The 26451-nt window shown below is 42.2% G+C and overlaps 1 protein-coding gene across 1 annotated transcript in view; it reads right to left on the reverse strand.

Annotated features, from left to right (window-relative positions):
* Positions 1–26451, reverse strand: part of AVEN (apoptosis and caspase activation inhibitor) — a 706731-nt gene that overhangs the window by 677 nt on the left and 679603 nt on the right. The window contains exons 4-5 of the mRNA XM_073552154.1: positions 2133–2228; positions 523–796 (exon numbers count right to left, since the gene is read on the reverse strand). Of these exons, the coding sequence (XP_073408255.1) occupies positions 523–796; positions 2133–2228 (370 nt within the window). The remainder of the gene's footprint in view (positions 1–522; positions 797–2132; positions 2229–26451) is intronic.

The raw sequence follows: 26451 nt of genomic DNA on the forward strand, positions 1-26451 counted from the left end.
TCCCTCCGAGGTCATCTGCTCTTTGCCTCCTGAGAGATACTTCCAAGCCTGGGTAAACAGAGCTGCTTACACATATTGTCTTGGCACTACTTTAGTGGTTAATGTGGCATTCAACTAGACTCTGAATAATGCACACTGAGAGAGGCTCATCAATCATGCATGTGGGGATGCAGCGCAAGATTTCTATATAACAGGAGACGATCTGGCAGCTATTAAAATCCAGTCTTGTTTAATGGGTGAAGCAGCACACCGCCTGACAGCAGAAGGTGCCTTTAACACAAAAGAACATATAAATCTCGCCTGGGCACGATGCAGACAGGAGAATCTCAGGAGGGTATTAGGTGTGGGCACATTCCTATATAGCTATTCAAGGAAACAATCTGGTAACATCAGCGATACGCAATGACTAGGAAGCATAGATGTGACGTATCCATTATTATAGTTGCTGATTTTGTTACACAACAATTAACAATGTTTTATGTCACCACTAATTGTGCCACGGTGTGTGCACTAAGGCCTTACCACGTTCCTCGCAGGACCGTTGCTGGTCAGGCTCTCTGATCCCAGCAGGACAGGGGCCAGCTTTTTCTGTGACAGGGGATTTCAAGCTGAGCAGGAAATCAAGCTCCTCGTCATGGGCTGGTGTAGAAGGGTCTGGAGAAGCCTTGGTCTCTGGTTGAAAAGCGACATCATTTTCTGAAGCCACAGAAGCTCTACTTCCTTCCTGAACAGTAAAACCTGGCATGTTTGATATGCCCTTTCCTATAAATGGAGGAAGTTCCTGCGGCAGCTCATCCTACCAGAAAGAAATAATTCTGTTTGTTACATTCTGCCATCAATTATTTAGTAGTCAATTCATTCCGCTGTCAGTGTCTCAACATTATTTTTTTACAAATGACAGGGTCTCTTATTTCTGTGTGAAAAAGCAGTGATTTGCAAAACACATCTTTTAATTTTCTTACAAAGTTTACAACGACATTTTACATGTTATTTTCCTCACACATAAGACAGCGGCACATGTTACAATACATTTAGGAAACTTTTCCGGTTAGAAATACTACACGAAAAGTAATATCCAGCTATCACCTTTTTGCTACCTACATACCTGGCTGATGGTACAAGTGGAGGAAAAGCTGAAATGATGAGAAGGCAAGCAAAGTATGACTTTTAGAAGAATGGTTTTTCTTTCCACGACTTCAAAGCGCCACTCCAGCGCCGAAGTGATGCTTTATTGCATTCATACTTAACATGCTTCATTATAATACAGTATTTTAAGAGGGTTAAAAATTTAATGAAAAAAATGCAAAAACAGCATAGTTTTTTTTTCCTCTAGTGGCTGTATATGACAATGTTGGCTCCTAGACCCAAGATTTGTCTATGAGTTTTTACAATACAAATAGTATGCATTATTAAATTGATTTCATAAACCTTATAAGACTGGTGTGCTTCCTATGGAAATTCGTGTCTGAATGGCTGCAATAATCCTGATCGGAGAATGAGCATTTTAGGGGTCCAGCCTTAGAATGAAATAGCTCCTGAGTCCATGTGTTTCCAATTGTCACTCTCCCAGCCTGAGGGACACTGAGTAGCTGCCAATCAGGCTAGATGGGACGGGATTAAGGGAAAATTCATAAAGCATTATACATCCTTTGTGATAAGGATGGTCAAAATAAACGCAGCATCCTTATTGCAAAATGACACCAGCCAGACAAAACCTGACAGTGGCATTGTCCTAAAAGTCATGTTTTCACGAATATATTTGGATAAAGTTGCATATCTGCCCCTATGATCTTATTGGTTGTATAGTGAACTTGCAAAACATTCAGAAAAGGAAATGGCAGGCGGAGAACCAATACATAGGCAAGTGGTATAAAACTGGCTGTAATAATTGTAAGATCTGAAGATAACACTATCTATCTCAGAGCCTCCAGCTTCACATAAGACGTGTTAATAAAAATGCTTTTATTAAAATCAAATAACACTGCATTTTCTTCAATTAAGTGTCTGGGACTGCTGATAGCTCAGGAATTGATTATAATAAAATGAATAAGATCTACCATAATCTAATCTTGGAAATGATTGCACATTGATGAATATCTTCTTACATTTGCTCAGAATAAAGTGGGAATTACCTGAACAAGATCAGCTTCCACATTCAGCCGCAGGTGAAGAGGCAGGTTATGCAGAGTGCTCACTAGAGACTGGGGATCCAAATATAGACAGGAATCCTGTATGGGGAGATGATGGCAGGCGTTACACACATGTACAGATCTAGTCACTGATCAAGAATAGTATGGATGGCAATCCAAGGTTAGACAATACTCTAGAAACAACTACTTGGTTAAGGCTAGGGTGATATGGCGTGGTCGCAGCAACACCCGTCATGTGTCCAAGGTTTGGTAGGCGCTGCTGCTACCTCATAGTGCAATACAAGTGAAAGTGGTCGCGTTGCAACCCTGAGATTACTGTGGCAAGCAAGTCGCAAAACATCCAATGAGGTTTGACTTCTTGTGACTTTCTTGTCGGGGTAACCTCAGGGTCGCAAAGCAAACACATTCACTAGTATCGAGCTGTGAATAGCAGTGAGCCGTTTTCTCATGACAGGTGTCGCAGCCAAGGTTATCATGTAGCCATCGTCTAAGGCCTGTTTCACACTTCCGTGTTTGACCATCAGTCAAAATCCGCCGTTTTTGCAAAAAAACGGATCCGCCATTTTTTTTGGCGGATCCGTTTTTTTCCCCATTCACTTGCATTACCGGCGGATTTTGACGGATGGCCATCCGTTGGATCCTTTTTTTGCGGATCCATCAATTTTTTTGCGTCCGCCGAGATGCCTGGACGGACCAAGTAACGTTTTTTTTTTACAGCAGGATCCGCATTTTTATACAGCGCATGCCCGGAGGAATGAAGTCAGGAGGAAATTTAACCCTGAAATCATTTGTGGCGGACAGAGAAATAAAAAATTCTCTCTCTCTCTCTCTCTCTCTCTCCCCTCTTCCCGGGCAGCGGTTCCTTTAAAATTCTTCATTAGGCGGATCCGTCAAAAAAACGGTTCCGGTGGCATCCATTCACATCAGTTAGGAACGGATCCACTTTCCGCCATTTTAGCGGATTTTAACTGAAACAAAAAACTGAAGTGTGAAACAGGCCTAAAGGGAACCTCAGACGATTCATACTGCCCAAACCTGGCTGCACCATTGCAGCCAGGTATATTATTCTCTGAAATGATTCACAGTTCCAGACACAATATACTTTGAAGATCTTCCCAGAGGCACTGCAGATCTCTTCATTGTGAGTAAATAAGGAGAGATTTGCCAATCACCTCTAGTAGCACTGGGAAGAGCCATGCAGTAACGGAGCGGGACAAGTCTACTGTCTGGATATGGCCGGATCTTCCAAGTATAAATTGTGAAATACCAAAGCATTTCATAGAATGATATACTGGTGTCAAAACTTTTTTCAGGTAACCCGGGACCAAGGGTTCCTTTCCTGTCCCTAACTCTACGGGGCGCCCCAAGTTACTTGTGAAGGTGAAGATGCCGGGGTCATGTACCTTGCCTTATCTCCTGAGTCCGCCCTCAGTCTGTACCCTTCCCCCACCCGTGGAAGAGGGGAGTAGTTGTGCACCACAGCACACCGACCAGACAATCAAGGTAACACGAACAGGTGAAACGGAAACTACCAGAGATATCAATATACACACACATATTACATGAAAGACTCATGGGAGCCACAATATATGCTCACCTATACATATATTATCAAGGTGCAATCTGTATACAGCACATCATATGACTATTGTGAGAAACAGGGAAAAATCACTATTAAATTGTACCACCACCAAAGAACCTAAACCCAACGATCAAATATCCCATATAATGTAAAGTACAACATTTTATTGAACATTATCAGAATATGATCCAAGTGTTATCTGGTTATATAGATATTGTACAATCCCATATGGCCTGCGATTAACCCCTGTACTGCCAAAATAAATTTACACCATTTAAAAAGGTGAAGTGCTTCTTTTCAGTGCAGGAGTAGGAGCAATCAAATGCTGCGGTCTTCTGGTTCCTCTCTGTCACGGTAACCCCATGACAACTGGCAATCATGTAGCAAGGCTATAATTCATGCTGCTCATGGTTTGGGCAGCATGAATAGCCTGAAAGGTTTAATGGGTTGTCCAGTAAAAAATATGAAATTAAAATATCAAGTTATTCTAAATTAATAGAGGTGGCCCACCTGTTTGGAACGCTCAAACACTAACCAGAATAAAAACCAACACAAAGTGTTTCAGAGCCTGGAGGGCCATATATATCTACACAGATGGGATGCACAGGTAGCAGTCACCTGATGCTTCAGAGGGCCCCAAAGTTCATTTGCTTCCCAGCACGCACTCCGCTTTGCCTTACACCCAGGCGTGCTTCCCAGCATGCGCTCTGTTTTGCCTCATACCCGGGCGTGCTTGTCAGTGCACGCTATATGCTATCCTGTACCTGCAAGTTCCCGTGTATACGCTTAGCACTATCCTGTACCCTGTGTCCACGCTTTACACGCTCCTGCACTCTGCGTACCCCCGTGTCTATGCTTTGCACACTCCTGTATCCTGCGTATCCCAGCCTGCACCTTACTAGACACGCTCTCTCGTGTCTTCTCTGAGCCGGCCACCTGGTTCCAGCAGTCGTGATATTTTACCCCCCTGGGTCTGCCCCTGACACTCCCTGTACTAGGTCAGCTCGCCCTGGGTGGGTTGGTATCACGACCCAGAGAGTCCACTCCGGGAGTCATCACAGCAGACAAGTTATGTACCAACTATTTGGTGTAATATAACCATGTGTTTTAACACCATACAAATTGAAAGTTTAGAAATTGCGAATATTTCTACATTTTTGACAAATTTCAGGCATTTTCATAAATAAACACAAAATATATCATCCTAAATTTACCAAAATCACTGGGATATGTGGAAGCATTCCAAAATTACTACCATGTAAATTGACACACGTTAGGTTTAAAAAAAAATGTGTCTAAGTGATTAATAACAGATAACAGGAGCGGCAGAACATCAGTATATCTCCTTCTAACTGTATTAACATTTGATCACTTTCCTGCCCATTAACTTCTCATTTCATCTACAGACAGAGCAGAAAAGGAGTGTTAAGGCCCCGTCACACACAGTGAGATCGCTAGCGAGATGGCTGATTTTGTGACGCCACAGTGATCTCGCCAGCGATCTCGCTGTGTGTGACGAGGATCAGCGAACGGCCCCCCCGCCGGGTATCGCTGATCGCACTATCGTCCTGGGCCATTTTTTGATCATTGCTCTCCCGCTGACCAGCGCGCATCGCTGCATGTGACAGTGGGAGCCAACGTGGGAGTCTCTAAGGTAAATATCGGGTTACTAAGCGGCGCGCATCACTTAGTTACAAGATGTGTACCCTAGAAACCTGCGTGCTGGCAGCTCCCGGCGTGAGCACGCAGGTTTCTAAGGTACACATTGGTTAACTAAGAGACACGCGCCGCTTAGTAATCCGATATTTACCTTAGAGACCAACGTCCTCGCTGGTGCTGATCGCTGGTGAAGCTGCCTGTTTGACAGCTCACCAGCGATCATGTAGCGATGCACCAGCGATCCTGACAAGGTCGTATCGTTGTCAGAATCGCTGGTGCATCTTTAAGTGTAACGGTACCATTAGTCTCTAATATGACCAACAGCCAGGGATGTTTGTTTTTTTAAACTAAAACAAATAGATATTTCTTAATCATTGTTTATTTTAATTTTTTTACAATGACCTACATGTAATTAATGAAACAAATTAAATACATGGCACATTCCCATTAATATGCAATAACCAAAATCAACACTGACAGCTGCTGAATTTTACCTACTGTTTATAGGGGTTGGCACATAAACATTTCTCACCCATGCACAGGATAGGTTATCAATGTTATAACCACTGAGTATTTTAGCAATCAGGGGCATTTGGAGACCCCGTTTTTGAGAAGTGTTCATGTGCATGCATCACATTACAAATGTGCTTTATATCTCCCATAAACCCATAGAAGTAAATGGAGCAGTGGTCACACATGCCCACTACCACTCCATTCACACAGGAGACAATGGGACCCAAGTTTTCATAATCATTAGGGGTCTCATTTCTTGGTCTCTTGGAGATCCTACATTTATCCTGTGCAGGGGTGATAAATGTTAAGTATCCAACAATCCTTCTAAATTTATTGCTGGATCTTTGTAAATACTTTTATGCCCCCAAAAAAGACAAAAGTATTCTAGGAGTGATCTATTTTTTTCTGGTTGGGCAATAAGGTAAGCTTTCAGATCACAGAGGCTCCATCAGGTAGGTGCATAAACTTACTACAAATTTAGGAGCTATTAAAATAGAAAACAAAGCATATAAACACATATTGACGAAAGTGACGACTTTCCCATCTGCAGTTATAAGTGTGGATATCTGACTAATGAAGCAGCTCACATTTCATCAGACACTTAAGACTGATCTTATTAGTTCAGGTTCTGTTATCTAAACAATGCAATTATCACAATACGGACACACAGTCCTACCTACAATAACAACGCTTTCCCCCTCGCCGGTCACGAACAGTACAGACTCGGTGCAGTGGCTGTGATCAGCACCTTAGCGACTGTGCGCTAATGATTCTGACTTGGTCCTCAGCATCATGGCTCACCTCTTACCTCCCTGCCAGCCTCCGCTCCACAAATGCTCAACTTCACAACCCAACAGAGCAGAAAAACATTATCTCTGTTTGGCATGTAAATGCAAATAAATGGTGTAAATGGAAACATTTTCTGTTTGTGCTCCCGTCTGATTAATGATATGTTAATGGGAGCATTGAAGCGCCTTTCAACACAGCTTGGAGATTCTGGTAATATGTAAATATATAATAAATCACACTGGGAGATGAATAAATAAAACTTAAAAAAACAGAGAAATTCATTAGGGCGACCGACTGTAAAGATTGCTCTTTATAGAATGATAAACACATGGTGGCGCCTCATTGTGTGCAGAAGGTAACACCATGCGGCCTTTGCATGGGGTATGACAATGGGAATCATTCGACTGATCCCGGCGGCAGATGCACAATGTGTCTACAGGCAGAGGAAGCCGGTCACATTAAAAAGGTATTCCCATGAACGAAAGTTAATTTTAAAAATTTTCTGTGTCTGACTGTGTGCGGAGCATACCATATCTCCTGGGCAGGGTAGGAAGCAAAAGACAATACTGATATTACAGCAGGAGATCACAAAGGATTCATTTTGTGTCCCCATCGTGAGATTACCGCCCTCCCGATGCGATATATCTAGTATCCAGATAAACAGCTATTTTCCTATAACTATAACAATTTTACAGGGACCAGGAATCTTACACTACCGACCACAAAGTGATTACATTTTGATACTAAACCACTCCTCTTCTTGTTGTCTTATATTAAAGCAAACCTGTTATCAGGATTTTGCTAAGTAAACCACAGGAATTGTCAGGTTGGCACCGTTACACATATTAAATTGATATCTGAGTTGATGAAATCCGTCTTTAAGCTTTATTCATGGTACTGCAGTAAATCACTCCAAAAATTGCATAGGGTGCATACATATGACTCTGCTTTTCTCAAAAGTCAAAAACAGAATTATTTTCTTTTTAATTCTGTATAAAAATATACATCAAGCTTGGAGTATCTCTGTTGTACGGACCAGCAGGGACTTGGTGAGTTCTACAGTGTGTATGAGGTAATGTTCAGGATCGAAGGTTGAATGGTTAGGTCAAAGAACTAGCTAAGAGCATACTAGAAAACAGATAATATATAAAAGGAAGTGCTGCTAAATTAGTTCATAAGTGTCCTGCACAGACCTTTAACAGCTGTGTGATATGCTATAACACAGGTCAATAGCGGTTCCTCTATGCTTATCACATCGAGACGGTCAAAGTTAACATGGCTTATTTTGGTAATAGTGGTGCTAAGGCCTTGTCAACGAGACTGCAGAGAAAGATTGTAAAGGCTTGATATGGAACTTAAATGGCAAAGATTATTGTTATACAATGAATGAACAGCAATTTTACCTAAAGAAGCAAGGGCGTACATAGAAATAATGGAGCCCCATAGCAGAAGTTCTATTTGAGTCCCTCCCCAAAAAAAAACCCTTAATATTCGACGGAGTCACAGAAGAGCATATCTAAACACTTTGTTGCCCTTACAAAGTCATTTTCCTCCAATATACTCCTCCATGCACTATTATGGGTACCACATTCTTCTCCTTACTGTATTACATAGTCCACCATACAGTATTATAGGTACTACATAGTCCTCCATACAGTATTATAGGTAGTACATAGTCTTCTATAAAATAGTTTATACAGTATTATAAACACCACATAGTCCTCCATAAAGTATTATGGGCACCACATAATCTGCCATACAGTATTATGGCACCACATAGTCCTCCATATAGTATTAGAGGCACCACATAGTCCTCCATACAGTATTATGGGCACCACATAGTCCTCCATACAGTATTATGGGCACCATGTAGTAATCTATACAGTATTATAGGCACCAAATAGTGCTCCACGGAGTATAATTGTCCCCACAGTATAATCGGTACCACATAATGCTCCATACAGTATTATAGGTAACACATAGTTTCTCCATAAAATACAATGGACACCACATAGTCCTCCACATAGTATTATAGGTACCACAGTTTCTCCATACAGTATTATGGCACCACATACTCCTTCATACAGTATTATAGGTATCACAAAGTTTCTCCATACAGTATTATGGGCACTACATAGTCCTCCATACAGTATTAGGAGCACAACATTTAGTACTCCATACAGTGTTATAGGTACCATATAGTATTCCATACAATATAATTGTCCCCACATACTGCTCCATGGAATATACTGGACCCCACATAGTCCTCCATACAGTAGTATAGGTACCACATAGTTTCTCCATACAGTATTATGGGAACCATATATTCCTCCATACAGTATTATGGGCACCACATACTGCTCCATACAATATTATGGGCACCGCATAGTGCTCCATACAGTATTATTATACTATGCGGTAACAATAATACTGTATGGAGGACTACAGCTCTGGCAAAAAGAGACCACTTTCAAATGTTCAGTTTGTCCCATTTTTTTCTTTATAGGTATATTTTTGAGTAAAATGTAAATTGTTCTTTTAGTCTATAAACCTCTCACAACGTCTCTGAATTTCTAAGCAATAAATTTTGTATTTTTCTCTGACAAAGAAAAATGGTCAAAATAAATAAATAAAAAAAACAGTGCTTCTAGACCTCAAATAATGCTAAGAAAACAAGTTCATAATCATTTAGAAACAACAATACTAATGTTTTAACTCAGGAAGAGTTCTGAAAATTAATATTTTGTGGAATAACCATGATTTTTAAAAACAGCTTTCATGCATCTTGGCATGCTTTCCACCAGTCTTTCAAACTGCTTTTGGCGCAAAAACATAAGCAGTTCTTTGTTTGATGGCTTGTGACTATCCATCATCCTCTTGATTACATTCCAGAGGTTTTCAATGGGGTTCAGGTCTGGAGAATGGACTGCCCATGACAGGGTTTTGATGTGGTGGTCTCTTAATTTTTGCCACAGCAGTAGTCCTCCATACAGTATTATTGTTACCACATAGTGTCTCCATACAGTATTATGGGCATCACATATTCCTCCATACAGTATTAGAGGCACAACATAGTCCTCCATACAGTATTATGGGCAACATGTAGTGCTCCATACAGTATTATAGGCACTACATAGTACTCCATACAGTATTATAGGCACCATATAGTATTCCATACAGGATAGTTTTCCCCACATGCTCCATAGAGTATAATGGGCCTCACATAGTCCTCCATACAGTATTATAGGTACCACATAGTTTCTCCATACAGTATTATGGGCACCACTTATTCTTCCATACAGTATTATGGGCACCACACAGTCCTCCATACAGTATAGTGGACACCACATAATCCTCCATACAGTATTATAGATACCACATAGTCCTCCATAAAGTATTATGGACACCACATACAGTGGGTACGGAAAGTATTCAGATTGTATTGGGCAGGTGATGAGCAGTGCCTGGCTTTCTCTACACATACCGCTTAAAATTATCACCAAAAAGTTCTATCTTCGTCTCATCAGAACAGAGAATCTTATTTCTCATAGTCTGGGAGTCCTTCATGTGTTTTTTTAGCAAACTCTATGAGGGCTTTCATATGTCTGGCACTGAGGAGAGGCTTCCATCGGGCCACTCTGCCATAAAGGCCAGACTGGTGGAGGGCTCCAGTGATAGTTGACTCTGTGGAACTTTCTCCCCTCTCCTTCCTGCATCTGTGGTGCTCAGCCACAGTGATCTTGGGGTTCTTCTTTACCTCTCTCATCAAGGCTCTTCTCCACGATTGCTCAGTTTGGTTGGACGGCCAGGTCTAGGAAGACTTCTGGTGGTACCAAACTTCTTCCATTATGGAGGTCACTGTGCTCCTAGGAACCTTGAGTACTGCAGAAATTCTTTTGTAACCTTGGCCAGATCTGTGCCTTGCCACAATTCTGTCTCTGAGCTCCTTGGCCAGTTCCTTTGATCTCATGATTCTCATTTGGTCTGACATGCACTGTGAGCTGTGAGGTCTTAAGGGCCCGTCACACTAAGCGAGATCGCTAAAGCATCACCGATTTTGTGACGCAGCAGCGATATCGCTATGTGTGATACTTACCTCCGACCGGCTCCCTCGCTGGTTAACGCTGATTGTGCGAGATCGTCCTGGGCCGTTTCTTGTCGGCCGTTTCCTGCTGGCGCCGATGAGCGACGCGTGGACGCGGGCGTGAGGACGTCATCATCGCCACGACTAACAGGTAAGTAATGACCGCTGCTATGTCGCTGGTGAGATCTGCCTGTTTGGCAGCTCACTAGCGACCATTTAGCGATGCACCAGCGATCCTGACGGGGTCGTATAGTTGTCGGGATCGCTGGTGCATAGCTAAATGTGACGGTACCTTTATATAGACAGGTGTGTGCCTTTACAAATCAAGTCCTATCAGTTTAATTAAACACAGCTGGACTCCAATGAAGGAGTAGAACCATCTCAAGGAGGATCACAAAGAAATGGATAGCATGTGACTTAAATATGAGTGTCTGAGCAAAGTGTCTGAAAACTTATGACCATTTGATATTTCAATTTTTCTTTTTAATAAATTTGCAAAAATTTCTACATTTCTGTTTTTTTCAGTAAAGATGGGATGCAGAGTGTACATTAATTAGAAAAAATGAACTTTTTGAATGTACCAAATGGCTGCAATGAAACAAAGAGTGAAAAATTTAAATGGGTCTGAATACTTTCCGCACCCACTGTAGTCCTCCTTACAGTATTATGGGCACCATATAATCCTCTAGATAGTATTATAGATATCACATTGTCCTCCAAACAGTATTATCGATACCACATAGTTTCCCCTTACAATATTATTGGTACCACATAGTCCTCCATACCTGGAATTTTGCAATATTGTCTCTTGAAATTGGGAGCGTGCACCTATTTTTTATAGGAGTATTGCACTAATTAGGACTTTAAATTGGATAATCGCCCTCCATACAGCATAATGGGCACCACATAGTCCTCCATACAGTATTATGGGCAAAACATAGTGCTCCAGACAGCATACTTGTCCGGACATACTGCTCCATAGAGTATAATGGACTTTTTTTTGAGGGGGTGGGGGGGTTATGCCATTCCGTGTATGGTAAAATTGATATCATTTTTATTCTTCGGGTCAGTATGATTACAGCGATACCTAATTTATACAGTTTTTTTTATGTTTTGGCGCTTTTCCACAATAAAAACTATTTTTCAGAAAAAATAATTACACAGGTCAACGAAAAAAAATTTTTTTTCTGGTGTCCAAAATATTTTAATGAATTTGGGGTATTTTTGGGGTGCTGATTCTGAATATGTCATCAGTTTTGCCAGATTGGCTCAAGTTTTTGAGATTTTTGGTATCTTATTTATAGCACTTGTTGGTAAATGCGACGCATCATCTCATTAATTTCTTTGGATTAGTACTTGAACTGAGCAGTTCTCAATATAGTTTTGTGTTAATTAGTGTTCTAAAAGTTTGTTCATAGCTTGATTTTTGCACTAACTTTATGTTGTTGTCTGTTTTCCAGTGAAAAGCATGAACTCATCATGAAGAAGTTGTCTTAACGATCCAGACTCATTCTGTTACATTTGTGGTGAATATACACTGCCAAAACATAGAAGAAACATAACACACTTCGTAAAAAAAGTGTATTTTGCCTATTTTGGGGTTATGCTTGGGGACCAAGACAAGTTTTGGGCACCACACATAGTGTGCAAAGCATGTATCGAATTATTACGAAAATGGAGCAAAGGACAAAGAAAAAGCTTCAAATTTGGTGTTCCAATGGTGTGGAGAGAGCCAAAAAATCATCATGATGACTGTTATTTCTGTGCAGTGCAAGTGCAAGGATTCAATAAGCATAAGAAACGAAAATGGGAGTAACATGGAATCTGCAAGAAGGCCTGTCCCTCATTGTGAAGATGTGCCTGTACCTGTGTTTACCATAAATAACAGTCATCATGATGATTTTTTGGCTCTCTCCACACCATTGGAACACCAAATTTGAAGCTTTTTCTTTGTCCTTTGCTCCATTTTCGTAATAATTCGATACATGCTTTGCACACTATGTGTGGTGCCCAAAACTTGTCTTGGTCCCCAAGCATAACCCCAAAATAGGCAAAATACACTTTTTTTACGAAGTCTGTTATGTTTCTTCTATGTTTTGGCAGTGTGTATTCACCACAAATGTAACAGAATGAGTCTGGATCGTTAAGACAACTTCTTCTTGATGAGTTCATGCTTTTCACTGGAAAACAGACAACAACATAAAGTTAGTGCAAAAATCAAGCTATGAACAAACTTTTAGAACACTAATTAACACAAAACTATATTGAGAACTGCTCAGTTCAAGTACTAATCCAAAGAAATTAATGAGATGATGCGTCGCATTTACCAACAAGTGCTATAAATAAGATACCAAAAATCTCAAAAACTTGAGCCAATCTGGCAAAACTGATGACATATTCAGAATCAGCACCCCAAAAATACCCTAAATTCGATGAAATATCTTTGGCACCAAAAATGCTGTTGACCAGTGTTATTTTTGCATCGCTTTATTCTGAGAGCTATAACCTTTTTATTTTTCCGCTGATGGGGTTGTATGGCGGCAGCTTGATTTTTGTGAGACAAGAGGACGTTTTCACTGGTACCACGTTTATTTATATCCGTCTTTTTGATTACATTTGATTCCACTTTTTGTCTGGCATTATGATGATAAAGCATTGTTTTTTTTGCCTTGTTTTTTATTTTTTATGGCGTTCACTAAAGGGGTTAACTAGTGGGACAGTTTTATAGGTCGGGTCTTTGCAGACGCAGCGATACCAAATATGGGTACTTTTGTTTTTTAGTTTTGTTTGTTTTGATATTTTGTTGTTTTTTTTTCAGACAGTTACCGTATATACTAGAGTATAAGCCGACCCCCCTAATTTTGCCACAAAAAACTGGGAAAATTTATTGACTTGAGTATAAGCCTAGGATGGAAAATGCAGCAGCTACTGGTACATTTCAAAAATAAAAATAGATACCAATAAAAGTAAAATTAATTGAGACATCAGTAGGATAAATGTTTTTGAATAGCCATATTGAATCAGGAGCCCCATATAATGCTCCATACAGTTCACGATGGGCCCCATAAGATGCTCCATACAAAATACACCTCATATAATGCTGCACAAAAGTTAATAATGGCCCCATAAGATGCTCCATAGAATAATATGCCCCATATGCTGCTCCATAAAGGTTATGGCCCCATAAGATGCTCCACAGATTATGCCCCAATAAGATGATCAATAGATCATGCCCTCATATGCTGCTCCATGGATTATGCCCCCATATGCTGCTCCATATATTATGTCCCCATATGCTGCCCCCATAAGATGCTCCATACATTATACCCCCATATGCTGCTCCATAGATTATGCCCCCATATGCTGCTCCATATATTATGCCTCCATATGCTGCTCCGTGGATTATGCCCTCATATGTTGCTCAGTATATTATGCCCCCATATGCTGCTCCATAGATTATGCCCCCATATGCTGCTCCATAGATTATGCCCCCATATGCTGCTCCATAGATTATGCCCCCATATGCTGCTCCATAGATTATGCCCCCATATGCTGCCCCATAGATAATGCCCCATATGCTGCTCCATATATTATGCCCCCATATGCTGCCCCCATAAGATGCTCCATATATCATGCCTCCATATATTATGCCCCATATATCATGCCCCCATAAGATGCTCCATACATTGTGCTCCCATATGCTGCCACTGCTGCTGCAAATAAAAATAAAAAAATGACATACTCGCCTCTCCATCGCTGAGGGCCAGGTGCCGGTGTCGCTGCTGGCTCAGGACCTGACACCTGAGACACTCACCTGTCCTGCGTCTATCGCTGCTCACCACTATCTGCCATGTCATCCGTCAGTGACGCTCAGGCAGCAGAGGGCACGGCGTGCACTAACCACGTCACCAAACCCTCTGCTGTCTGAATGTCACTGACAGAGGACACATCAGACAGCAGCAAGCAGCGATGGAGCGATTACAGGTGAATATAGCCTATACTTTACCCGTCATGGCGCCGTCTCTGCAGCTCCATTCTCCCACTGTCTTCCTTCCTGCCTTCAGCGGTCACGTGGTACCGCTCATTAAACTCATGAATATGCGCATATTCATGAGTTTAATGAGCGGTATTATGTGACCGCTGAAGGAAGGAAGGGAGACCGTGTGAAAAGCAGGGGGCTGCAGAGACCGCGCCAGGAGGGGTAAATAAGACCTGACACCCCCGCTTCCCCTCCCCCTCCGACCCCTGGCGTATATGACTCGAATATAAGCCAAGAGGGGGACTTTCAGCCTAAAAAAATGGGCTGAAAATCTTGGCTTATATTCGAGTATATACGGTATTTATAGATAAAAATACAAAAACAAAAGATATATTTTATCTACTATATAATTGTCTAATTCTGTCTGTAACGGAAATCCTGCCTCGCTGATTAGTCGCGGCAGTTAGGCCTCGACCAATCAGCGACAGTCGCTTAGTCGTTGCGGCAACACGGTCGCATCGCTTATTGTACAGGCACATTACAGCCATTAAAGGTATTACTGCTGCGTTGCTCATTACACAGGCACAGTCCTGTACATATTCTAGAATACCCGATGCGTTAGAAGCGGGCCACCATCTAGTGTGTATATATATATATATATATATATATATATATATATATATATACACACATACACACACACAGTATATATATTTTTACAATTATTTAAAAAAGTTTTACTACTTTTTTTTTCTTACTTTGTCCTACTATGGGACTATCATTTTCTGCAGGCTGATCGCTTCTACAGCATGGGGATGCAGCAGCACCCCTATACTATGCAAATTGTCAGCACTGCACTGACAGCGAAAGTTGCTGATCATGCACTGCGCATGATCATCAAGTTTCCTAGCTCTGGTGACCCGAATATTGTCATAACGACATCGGGTCACCATAGCAACGATCGAGACCCTGCGTCATGCTGCAGGATCTCCGATCCAAAGACAGAGGGGCTGTCAACTCTCTGCCGGCTCCCAAAATGTTGCGATCACAGCATTTCAGGGGGTTAAAGTGTCGGGAGGGGTGTGTGACTGCTCCTGGCACTGAGTACCAGGTGTCAGCTGTCTGAATCAGCTGACATACGGCTGCAATCACCCACGCACCATCCGTGTGCGTGGGCGATCGAAATGACGTAATAATCTGTCCCTGGTCAGATAGACCCAGGGCACATGGACAGATTATTATGTCAGATGTCAGAAAGGGGTTAAAACTACAGCAAGCAGCCAAGTAAGTGACCCATCCCTGGAATCAGGATCTCGATCTCTACATTTTGCTGCTATCGTATTAGGTGACAAAAACCTGGTGACAGTTTCCCTTCAAAAGGTATTTTTCTCTCGAAGACTTTGTAACAAAGATATAGATTTAAAGTTAAAATATTTAATAGTTACAAGTATATAATCTTAAGGCAACATATTTCAGAAATGAACGCAAGATAAAACATACTTTAAAAGAAGGAAACAATATTCTTCTACTGACATACAAATTATTCTCCTATTTTTTTCATTATCAACATTATTATTATTCCTTTTGCGATTTTACATGTAATGTGTTTGTACAGAGGAATTCAGCCTTGAATTCAGTTACATTAAACTACTCATCATGGAAATGTTTGAAAAGTTCAATGTCTTCCTTTTACAGCACAACGATACTACAGCCAGATGTACAATCTGCCATTCTTAAAGAACTAGAAGACGACTAGAAGAACGTAGAAGATAAATAAAATATCTAGCCAATGAGAATAGCAGATGGCTGTCAAAGTGATTTTCCAACGGGTTACAGATCAGTTGGACAGATGGTCCTGTGGGGAAGGTACTATGAATACACACTGAGGGTAGTGGACATTAACTCCTAAATTAGAACTTGCGTACACTATAGTGTACAACGGTTTCTGGGTTCTGGGACTTCTGGGTCTGAGGAGGTTAAGGACATGACCTAGTTTGGGACTTGAGGATGCACCAATTTATTTTACGTTTTCTCAACTCTGCATTTTGAAAGCCATAACTTTTTCTACTCTTCCTTTGATTCAGCCTTATGAATGCTTGTTTTTGGAATGGGCAAAACATATTTGTTATGGCTAAATTTTGTAGTATATATATATATTTTTTTTTTTTGTTAGCAAGTAGAAAAAAAACACACATTCAACCACTGATCTTCTTGGATTTTGTTTTTATGGATTTCCCCATATGGTAAAAATGTAAACTTCATATTTCCAAATCTACGATGGGCACTCAAGAACCTTCCAGGATTATTTTTGAATCAAGCCTTGGTGGACTTTGAGCTTTACTTAGCACTAACTGAAGAGCCCGACGCTGCCCGGGCATAGTAACTAACTACAGTTAGTTATAACAAATTATAAAGATTATATCTATATATATATATATATAAAGCTGAGTGCATAGCCCCGCCCACTCCGCATAGCCACATTCACTATAATATCTCACATCATCCCGTCAGCAAGAGCTACTGGACTACTACCCATAATATCCCACATCGTCCCATCAGCCAGAGCCACCGGACTACTAATATCCCACCTCATCCCGTCAAAGCCACCGGACTACTACCCCTAATATCCCACATCATCCCATCAGCCAGAGCCACCAGACAACTATCACTAATATCCCACATCATCCCGTCACAGCTGCCGGACTACTACCCCTAATATCCCACATCATCCCGTCAGCCAGAGCCACCGTACTACTACCTCTAATATCCCAATCATCCCATCAGCCAGAGCGACCGGACTACTACCCCTAATATCCCACATCATCCCATCAGCCAGAGCCACCGGACTACTACCCCTAATATCCCACATCATCCCATCAGCCAGAGCCACTGGACTACTTCCCCTAATATCCCACATCATCCTGTCAGCCTGGGGCCAGAACCAGAGCGCTGAGTGGAACGGTCCTAACTTCCATACCAGGGATCCCTTTAAGAGAGGCCTGGGGTGAGAATCAGAGCGCTGAGGGATTTACCCTAACTTCCATACCGGAGATCCCTTTAATAGAGGCCTGGGGTCAGTACCAAAGCGCAGAGTGAATTTGCCCTGACTTCCATACTGGGGATCCCTTTAAGAGAGCCTGAGATCAGAACCAGAGCGCTGAGTGGATTTGCCCTGACTTGCATACAGGAGATCCCTTTAAGAGAGCCTGGGGTCAGTACCAGAGCATTTCAAGGCAACTGCCCTGATTTCCATACAGGGGATCCCTTTAAGAAAGGTCTGGGGTCAGAACCAAAGCACTGGATGGATTTGCCCTGACTTCAATACTGGAGATCCCTTTAAGAAAGGCCTGGGGTCAGTACCAAAGCACAGAGTGAATTTGCCCCAACTTCCATACCAACGATCCCTTTAAGAGACCCTGGGGTCAGAACCACAGAGCTGAGTGGAACAGTTTTAACTTCCATACCAAGGATCCCTTTAAGAGAGGCCTGGGGTTAAAACCAAAGTGCTCTCTGCTCCTTTCTGGGGGGCAGACAATGGCTGGGAGCTTATGTTCCTAGGGATGCTAGATTTCTCCCACCCAGTCAGTGTCTGCTGAGGTGTTGTCAAGTGGGTGGGAAAACTTGCTCATAGCTACCAAATCACAGCTCTGCTTCTTTTAACCAGCTCTGGTGAAATGAGAGATGCTTAGTGATTGGCTGCAAGGAAAACTGTTGCTCATAGCAACCAATCACAGCTCAGCTTCTTTTGAACAGCTCTGGTGAAATGAAAGATGCTTCGTGATTGGTTGGTGATGCACACATACATACATTCAGTTTTATATATATAGATCAGGCTTGGACTGTCCCACAGGAGAATCCTCCAGTGGGCCCCTGTGCAGGAGTGGGACACCACCCTCTTATATGAGCAGTACTTGGCACTCTATACTTGAATTACTATGTGCAGACAAAGGCAGCATCTTATTCACTTAATCTAATCAGTTGCTATATACATTTGTGATGGAGGATAATGTCACATTTGCATGTAGCTGAAAATAGGGGCCCTGGAGTTTACTGGCGAGTCCTTGTCACCCCAGTCCGACACTGCTTGGGATCATTGTCCTGTCAGAAGGTTTAATAACACCCAAGCTTAATGTTCCCCACCAAAGTCAGAAAAATATTCAGAATTGAGAGTCCTCAGTGGTTGATACCTTTTAATGGCTAACTGAAAAGAAGGTAACAAATTGTAAGCTTTCAAGACTACTCAGGTCTCTTCATCAGGCTAGACTAATACAAAATCTGAAGAATCACATATTTATGCACAACACAGCACAGAAATAATGCAATTGATAAGACAAGTGACGTGAAGCAGAACTATCATTATGGGAAAGTGATGGACAGTTATGGCCATAAATATTGGAACAGCTCATAGATAAGGAGTATCAAAGTTTTATAGTCCTCCGATTGGGGTCTGGTTCTGTGTTGTGATGCCCCCACAAGGTCTTAGGGGCAAATTCCTTAATTGATGTAAAAAGACATAAATCCATGCGACACATTCATTCCTGCTCTGAGTGTGTCAAAGGTTGCATGAGTTTATACTCCCAGACCCTTGTGTCTCTCTGAGATTTGAAATTACCTTTCAATACAAGTAATTTCATGTCTATGGTGCTGTGATTAGTCATACAAAAATGCTTTGCCACAGGTCTACCGGCAGCTGACATCAGCGTGCACGTCACCGACGTATGACGTCACTGTCATATGCTGGAATGACGCTGCACGCCTTATCTGAATCAGAGATGAGGCCACTGCTGGAGCTCAGCCAGGTAAGGAAACACCTTTTTTTTTCAGAAAGCCGCGTTATGGGGCATATTGTACCGATATAGGGGTGCATTATACTCCTATGGGGCTGCATTATACAACTATAAGGGTGCATTATAGTACTATGGCGTACATTATACTTCTATAGGGGCGCATTATACTACTATAAGGGTGCATTATACTACTATGGTGATGAGTGGGAAGGAGGGAAAGGGGCTGTATTATACTCCTATGGAGCTGCAATACACTATGGGGGTGCGTTATACTACTATAAGCGTGAATTATAGTACTGTCGGGTGCATTATACACTACTTTAAGGGTGCTTTATACTACTATGGGGGTGGGGGAGGGAGGGAAGGAAAGGGGCTGCATTATACTCCTATGGGGCTGCATTATACTATAGGGGTGCATTATACTACTATGGGGGGTGGGGGGATGGAGGGAAAAGGGCTGCATAATAGTACTATGGGGCCGAATTATACTATGGGGTGCATTATACTACTATAAGGGTGCATTATAGCACTATGGGGCTGAATTATACTGCTATGGAGCTGCATTATACTATGGCGTTGCATTAAACTACTATAAGGGTGCATTATATCGGTATGGGGGTGCATTATACTGCTGTGGGAGGAGGGAGGGAAAGGAGCTGCATTATACTCCTATGGGGGTGCATTATACTACAATGAGGGTACATAATACTGCTATAGTGGGTCACTATACTGCTATGGAGGTGCATTATACTATGGGGTGCATTATACCGCAATGGGGCTGCATTATACTGCTATATATGACTATAGGGGACATTATACTATTATGGATGACTATGGGGGCAATATGGAGAGACATGGGGGAAGTATGGAGAGACATGAGGCAGAATGGGAGGACACGTGGGGTCCAGAATGTGGGATATTATTACTGTAGGGGCTAATTAAAGGATATTATTTTTGAGGATACTGTTTTCAGTGTGGGGGGGAAGAGGTCCTGTTACTGTGCAGGGAGACATGGTCCCTTTTTTCTTCAGCTGGTGAAGTATAGCTGTTGGGGAAAAATTGGAGAATGTGCCCTAGATAACTGTTATTTTCTGCAGCGACGAGTCCTGGCTGGAAGACGTGATGGTGGTGTGCGCTGGATGAAGATGAAAAGCAATGATGACAACTAGAGACGTCACCGGTGAGTCAGTGTGTTACCTGTACACTTACAATATATACTGTATACTATATAGAGACTTCCTGTGTATAATGTCACTAGTGATCATGGTATTACCTGTACACTATATACTGAGCTCCTGTGTATAATGTCACTAGTGATCACTATATTACCTGTACACTATATACAGAGCTCCTGCATATAATGTCACCGGTGATCACTGTATATTGCCTGTACACTGACACTGTATACGAAGTACAGATCTCCTGTGTATAATGGCACTTATGGTAATATTAGGCCGGTTTCACATTTGCATATGGAGGAGCTGCGGAGGTCTGCGGACTTCCTCTGTGAAGCTCCGCCCATGGCCACACCTCCTCCTGTGAGCTCCGCCTATGTCGGCATGCAGCCTAAGTACCCTTTCTTTAGCATTAGGTACGCAGGCCATGCCGATGTATGCGGATGCCTCCGCATGCGTCGTTTTGATGATGTAGCGACCTGCGCCGAACGCAACGTGTTGCATTTTGGTGCGGTCGCCGCACCGGCAAAACGACGCATGCAGAGGCATCTGCATACATCGGCACGGCCTGTGTACCTAATGCTAAAGATACGGTATGTAGGCTGCATGCTGACATAGGCGGAGCTGACCGGAGGAGGTGCGGATGTGGGCGATGGTGTTATGAATGGGTCACCGAGGAGGATGGCAGGAACAGGCTAAGCCACCAGAAGACCAGAGAGGTTGGTAACTAAGCGGATTGCAGACCCCTGATCCTATCAACACAAGTAGCAGTAGCCGTGGAGCGTTCCTACGATGCCCTAGACGCTTCGTCACAGCCGAAGAACTGACTAAGCCTAAAGACAGAAAGGTGAAATCTAAATGCCTTCTGAACTCTTGACGTTGCACCCTAGACAAAACCCTATCACACTGCATGGGTTCAGAAGTTTGTTCAAAAGGCAGCACCCACTCTCGCGTACTTTTTCGTTCATGTAAACGTCAATCAATTTGAATGGCTAATGACATAGAGTTGTTAAGACCAGAGGGGACAGGAAATCCCACCATAACATCTTTTACAGTTTCTGCCAGACCTTTCTGAAAGGGAGTTGCTAGGGCATCATCATTCCATTTAGTAAGGACTGCCCACTTTCAGAACTTCTGGAAATATAACTTTGCCGAATCCTGACCCTGGTTCAATGCCAATAAATGTTTTCTCAGCTTGATCAATAGCATTAGGTTCATCATACAACAACCCCAGGGCCTGAAAAAATGTATCTACATTAGCCAGAATAGGATCTCTAGGTGTCAGAGAAAAAGCCCAGTCCTGGGGATCGCCGCGCAGCAGGGAGATGACAATTTTAACCGGCTGCACGAAGCTCCCCGATGAATTAGTCTTCAAAGCAAGAAATATTTACAGCTATTCTTGAAATTCAAAAATTTTGACCGAAAACACATCAGGAGTAGGGATCTTTGGTTCTACAGCAGATGATTGAGCGAGATAGGCAGAAATTCCCCGCATTTCAGCAGCGAGCTGCTCAACACGATCGTACAATTGCTTAGTCTCCATTAAAGAAAAAATCCTCCTACGGCCCAAGAGAAAAAGAGGAAAAATATATAAAAATATCCTGACACTTTTTTTTTTTTTTTACAATTCTTTCCTTCTATTTAGTACCCTAGAGTCTGCGGTTTGGCTGGTGATTCTGTTATGAATGGGTCACCGAGGACCAGAGAGGTTGGTAACTAAGCGGATTGCAGACCCCTGATCCTATCAACATAACTAGCAGTAGCCGTGGAGCGTTCCTACGATGATCTAGACGCTTCGTCACAGCCGGAGAACTGACTAAACCTAAAGACAGAAAGGTGAAATCTAAACTGCCCCGGAGCAGATCCCCAAAGGAATAGACAGCCCCCAAACATATTGTCGGTGAGACAAGATGAGACAAACACAGGCAGAGAACAGACTGAGCAAACGGTGGGGCCCAAGCTGTCTAAACAGGACAGGACAGAAAAGATACTGTCTGCAATCATGCACAAACCCTAAAAAAGTCCAAAACTTCTGATATACAAAAAACCTGAGGCCACACGACCTCACCCCCGCTAGATCAGCACTCTGGTATAAACTGGAAGCAAAAAGATACTAAAATAACAGGGGACTGAACAAGCTGTAACATATGAAGCAGGGCCCAGCGCTGCCCCCAACAGGGAGCATGCTGAACCCTAGCAACAAAGCAGAAAGCAAAAAAAAGGCACAACCAGATAAGATGCAAAGGATTAGCAAAAGAATCACTTAACTGAACCATGCAGATCAGGCAGGGGACAAAAGAACTCCAAATGCACAAGGATAAATCACCAGCAACCTCCAAGAGTAGCCAGCTCAATTAAATGCTCCCAGCCAGTAATCCCAGTTTCCCAATTATCATCGTCAGGTGGGGAACGTCCATCAACCTCGCCAGCTCCACTACTCCCAGTAACCACCAGAGGGAGCAGAGGAGGCTTCGGCTCAGAAGTTCGAGCAAGGGAATTCACAACACGGAGCTTCACGGTGGAAGTCCACAGCCCTCCGCAGCTCCTCATATGCAAATGTGGAACCGGCCTTAGTATTGCGTTTTTTTCATTAATGATAATTATTGTAGTATTCGGTCACTATGTGGTGGTATTATGTGATGGCCATGGTGTGGTGGTATTTGTTCCTTGCACGTGCTATTATTTGGTCATTATGTGGTGGTATTATGTGATCTGGTCATGGTGTGGTGGTATTTGTTCCTTGTATGCGCTATTATTCGGTCACTGAGGTGCTAATATGTAGTCTTGACATGGTGTGGCGGTATTTGTTCCTTGTATGTAGTATTATTCGATCACTATGTGATGGTAATATGTGGTCTGGTCATGGTGTGGCAGTATTTGTTCCTTGTATGTGCTATTATTTGGTCATGGTGGTAATGTGGTCTGATCATGGTGTGGCAGTTTTTGTTCCTTGTATGTGTTATTATTTGAGCACTATATGGTAGTAATACGTAGTCTGGTCATGGTGTGGCGGTATTTGTTCCTTGTATGTGCCATTATTTGATCACTATATGGTGGTAATATGTGGTTTGTTCATGGTGCGGTTGTATTTCTTCCTTGTTTGTGATATTAGTCATTTTAAACAATGAAAAATAAATAAAAATATACAGAAATTGTATTGGATATTTTAACAAATGTTTTATAAGCTACAGTAGAGTAGAGCCTGCCCAAAGGAGTCTGCCTTTTCATGGCGGTGGATTAAAAAAAATCTTTTGGCCAAAACAAAAGCTGCTGGCTGTGCATGTGGTGATGGGAACTGTAAATGTGTGACTGGTGAAGATGTGGAGCAGAAGGGGAGTTTTTCAAAAAGAGGACAGTAGGACTGTGGATGGTTCGAGGAGTGGAGGCGGGGCTGGAGTGGAGCCTGGGGACTCTCAAGGGGGTTCCAAAAATTTTGCCAGTATAAGGCCCTGAAATTCCTAGTGGCAGCCCTGATCAGAGCCATCACCATGCATCACTGAAGGCAGGGTGTTCTTTTCAGTATTTCCTCCATACCACTAATTCGCAGGTCTGAAAATTCCAGTTTTGTGTCCTGACTCCACAGAACAGAAAACCAAACTTAATTGTGGAGTTATGCTGTCTTGACCCAAACGGACAAGAAAAGTGAATTCCAATATGCTCAATAGAGCTATGCAGCTTGTAGTTTAGTTTTTGGATAGGATAGATGGAGTCAGATTTGACTCTAAAATACTTTGGTAAAAAGTGAAAAGCGTGATAAACTCAATGAATGTAAGGTGCCCAAGTTCCTGAGTATGAGGTGATTGCGCTGACATGCTGCATCTGTTTTTTTGCTAAACGTGGCCCAAGGCATTAAGGCCAAATATCTTCACTTTGGCTTCATCTTTCCAAAGGAAGGTAAAACCCTTTTTTATCAACTGACTGCTATGTCAAAACACACTGATACCGAGTGACCCGATCACAGAATGAGCCTCCATCCCTCTGTTAAACCAATTAGGTGCCACAGACACTATTGACTGTCACATATAAGGGGTTGACCAGCTATTAAAACAGGGTGTCAGCTGTATTTTACTACTGGCACTCAGTGATGATGGCACAGATTACAGCTCCTAAACCAGTGCCTCTACTTTGCCCAGTAGGAGCTACCATCTTTCTTGACTATGAATATTGCATGTGGGAAAGGTCATAAAATAAATGTGACTGGAAACAAATGACCACAAAAAGTATGGGTATTATCAATCATTGACAGCAGAGCAATATAGTGGCACCCGTGTGTGTGGCTGTACTCTAAAACCACTGAGAGGTGAAGTGAATAACACAAACTATCTTGTGAAGCTAAAGTAAAAAGGTCAGTTGTTAAGAAGATGGGCAAACACAAGGACCAAGTTGTTATAGCTAGATGCAAGAACATCTCCAAGACTGAACAAGTAACTAGAGATGAGCGAGTCCGATCTGAAAAGTTCGGTGTTTGTACCGGACACTGATCGTCTGGTGCTAAACGTTGAACACGGACTTGTCCCGGAAGTCCGTATTAATGTTTGCAGTTCCGAGGTAAGTCCGGATGAGAGAAAGAGAGAGAGAATTTTACTGCTCCAAAATTCAGATCCCTACTGATCTCAATGGGGTTCGGGTTCTGGTTTAAGTTCGGGTACTCAAACCAATCTTTTAAATAAAGTATGGGTTGGGTACCAGAACTTCCAGGGCCCCTCATCCCTACACATAACTATCAAAAGTGGACCAAGGAAGGTTAACCAAAGAACTGGCGAACAGGATCATGAGTGCCAGGAGGCCAACTAATGTGAGAACAGCTACTGTGGCACACATGACTTAAAAAAAATAATATTGGCTATGTTAACAAGATGTCAGAACAAACAATGCACCTCAGCATGGAAACTTAAATCCCAGCATTTATGTGCATGTTACTTTGACACACACAAAGGACACACATGGACATTCCTTAATTGCAGCGGCGTCAGTCACCAGGATAATGCACCTGGTCACACTGCAGAAAATATATACACCAACAATTGAAGATGCACTTTATATTACGACAAGACTGGGCTAGAGAGGTTGCAAAAGATGAAAGATTGAGCAGTTAATAAATGCAATAAAGAAATGAGAAGCAATAAAATATATCAAAAGGGGTTTAACTGATGGAACCCTCACAATCCCCAGAATAAAGGTCCTGAAGTCAGTGGTGTAACTTGAAGCTTGTAGGCCCCAATGCGAAATCTCCCACAGTTCCTCCAACTAATAAAGGTCTTTAATAGCATTGGTTTAGTCACATGGGCACATGCACCTTTTTGAGCATCCCCCACCATCCCCAGCAGGGTTGTTGACAATTTTTTTTTTCTTATAGTAAAAAAAAAAAAATCACTGAAGACAATAAATTGCAGACAATTTGAAAAATGCTAGCAAAACATTATGATTTTTGTCTACAGCACATATATCTGTTATGAAGAAATCAGTTGCATTTACTGTAAACCTTAAAATAATGTGAATTACAGTCAAAATAATGTGTACGCACTTCTTCAGCTTCAAAAAAAAAAATCACGGATGCCTTAAAAACATTTTTATGGACAGGGCAAGAAAGTACTCCACTTTTATGGTCTGTCTCGGAATGTCTGAATAGTTGGCAACAGTGGCCCCTCTAGGCCAGGGTCAGGGTCAAGGCCAGGGTCAGGTGGCTGATTACACTGCAGCTCGCTTTCAACTTTTCTTTGTACAGTGACGCAC

This window comes from Dendrobates tinctorius, unplaced genomic scaffold (genome assembly GCF_039654945.1).
Source record: "Dendrobates tinctorius isolate UK_male_01 unplaced genomic scaffold, ASM3965494v1 ptg000186l, whole genome shotgun sequence".
Lineage (NCBI taxonomy): Eukaryota > Metazoa > Chordata > Amphibia > Anura > Dendrobatidae > Dendrobates > Dendrobates tinctorius.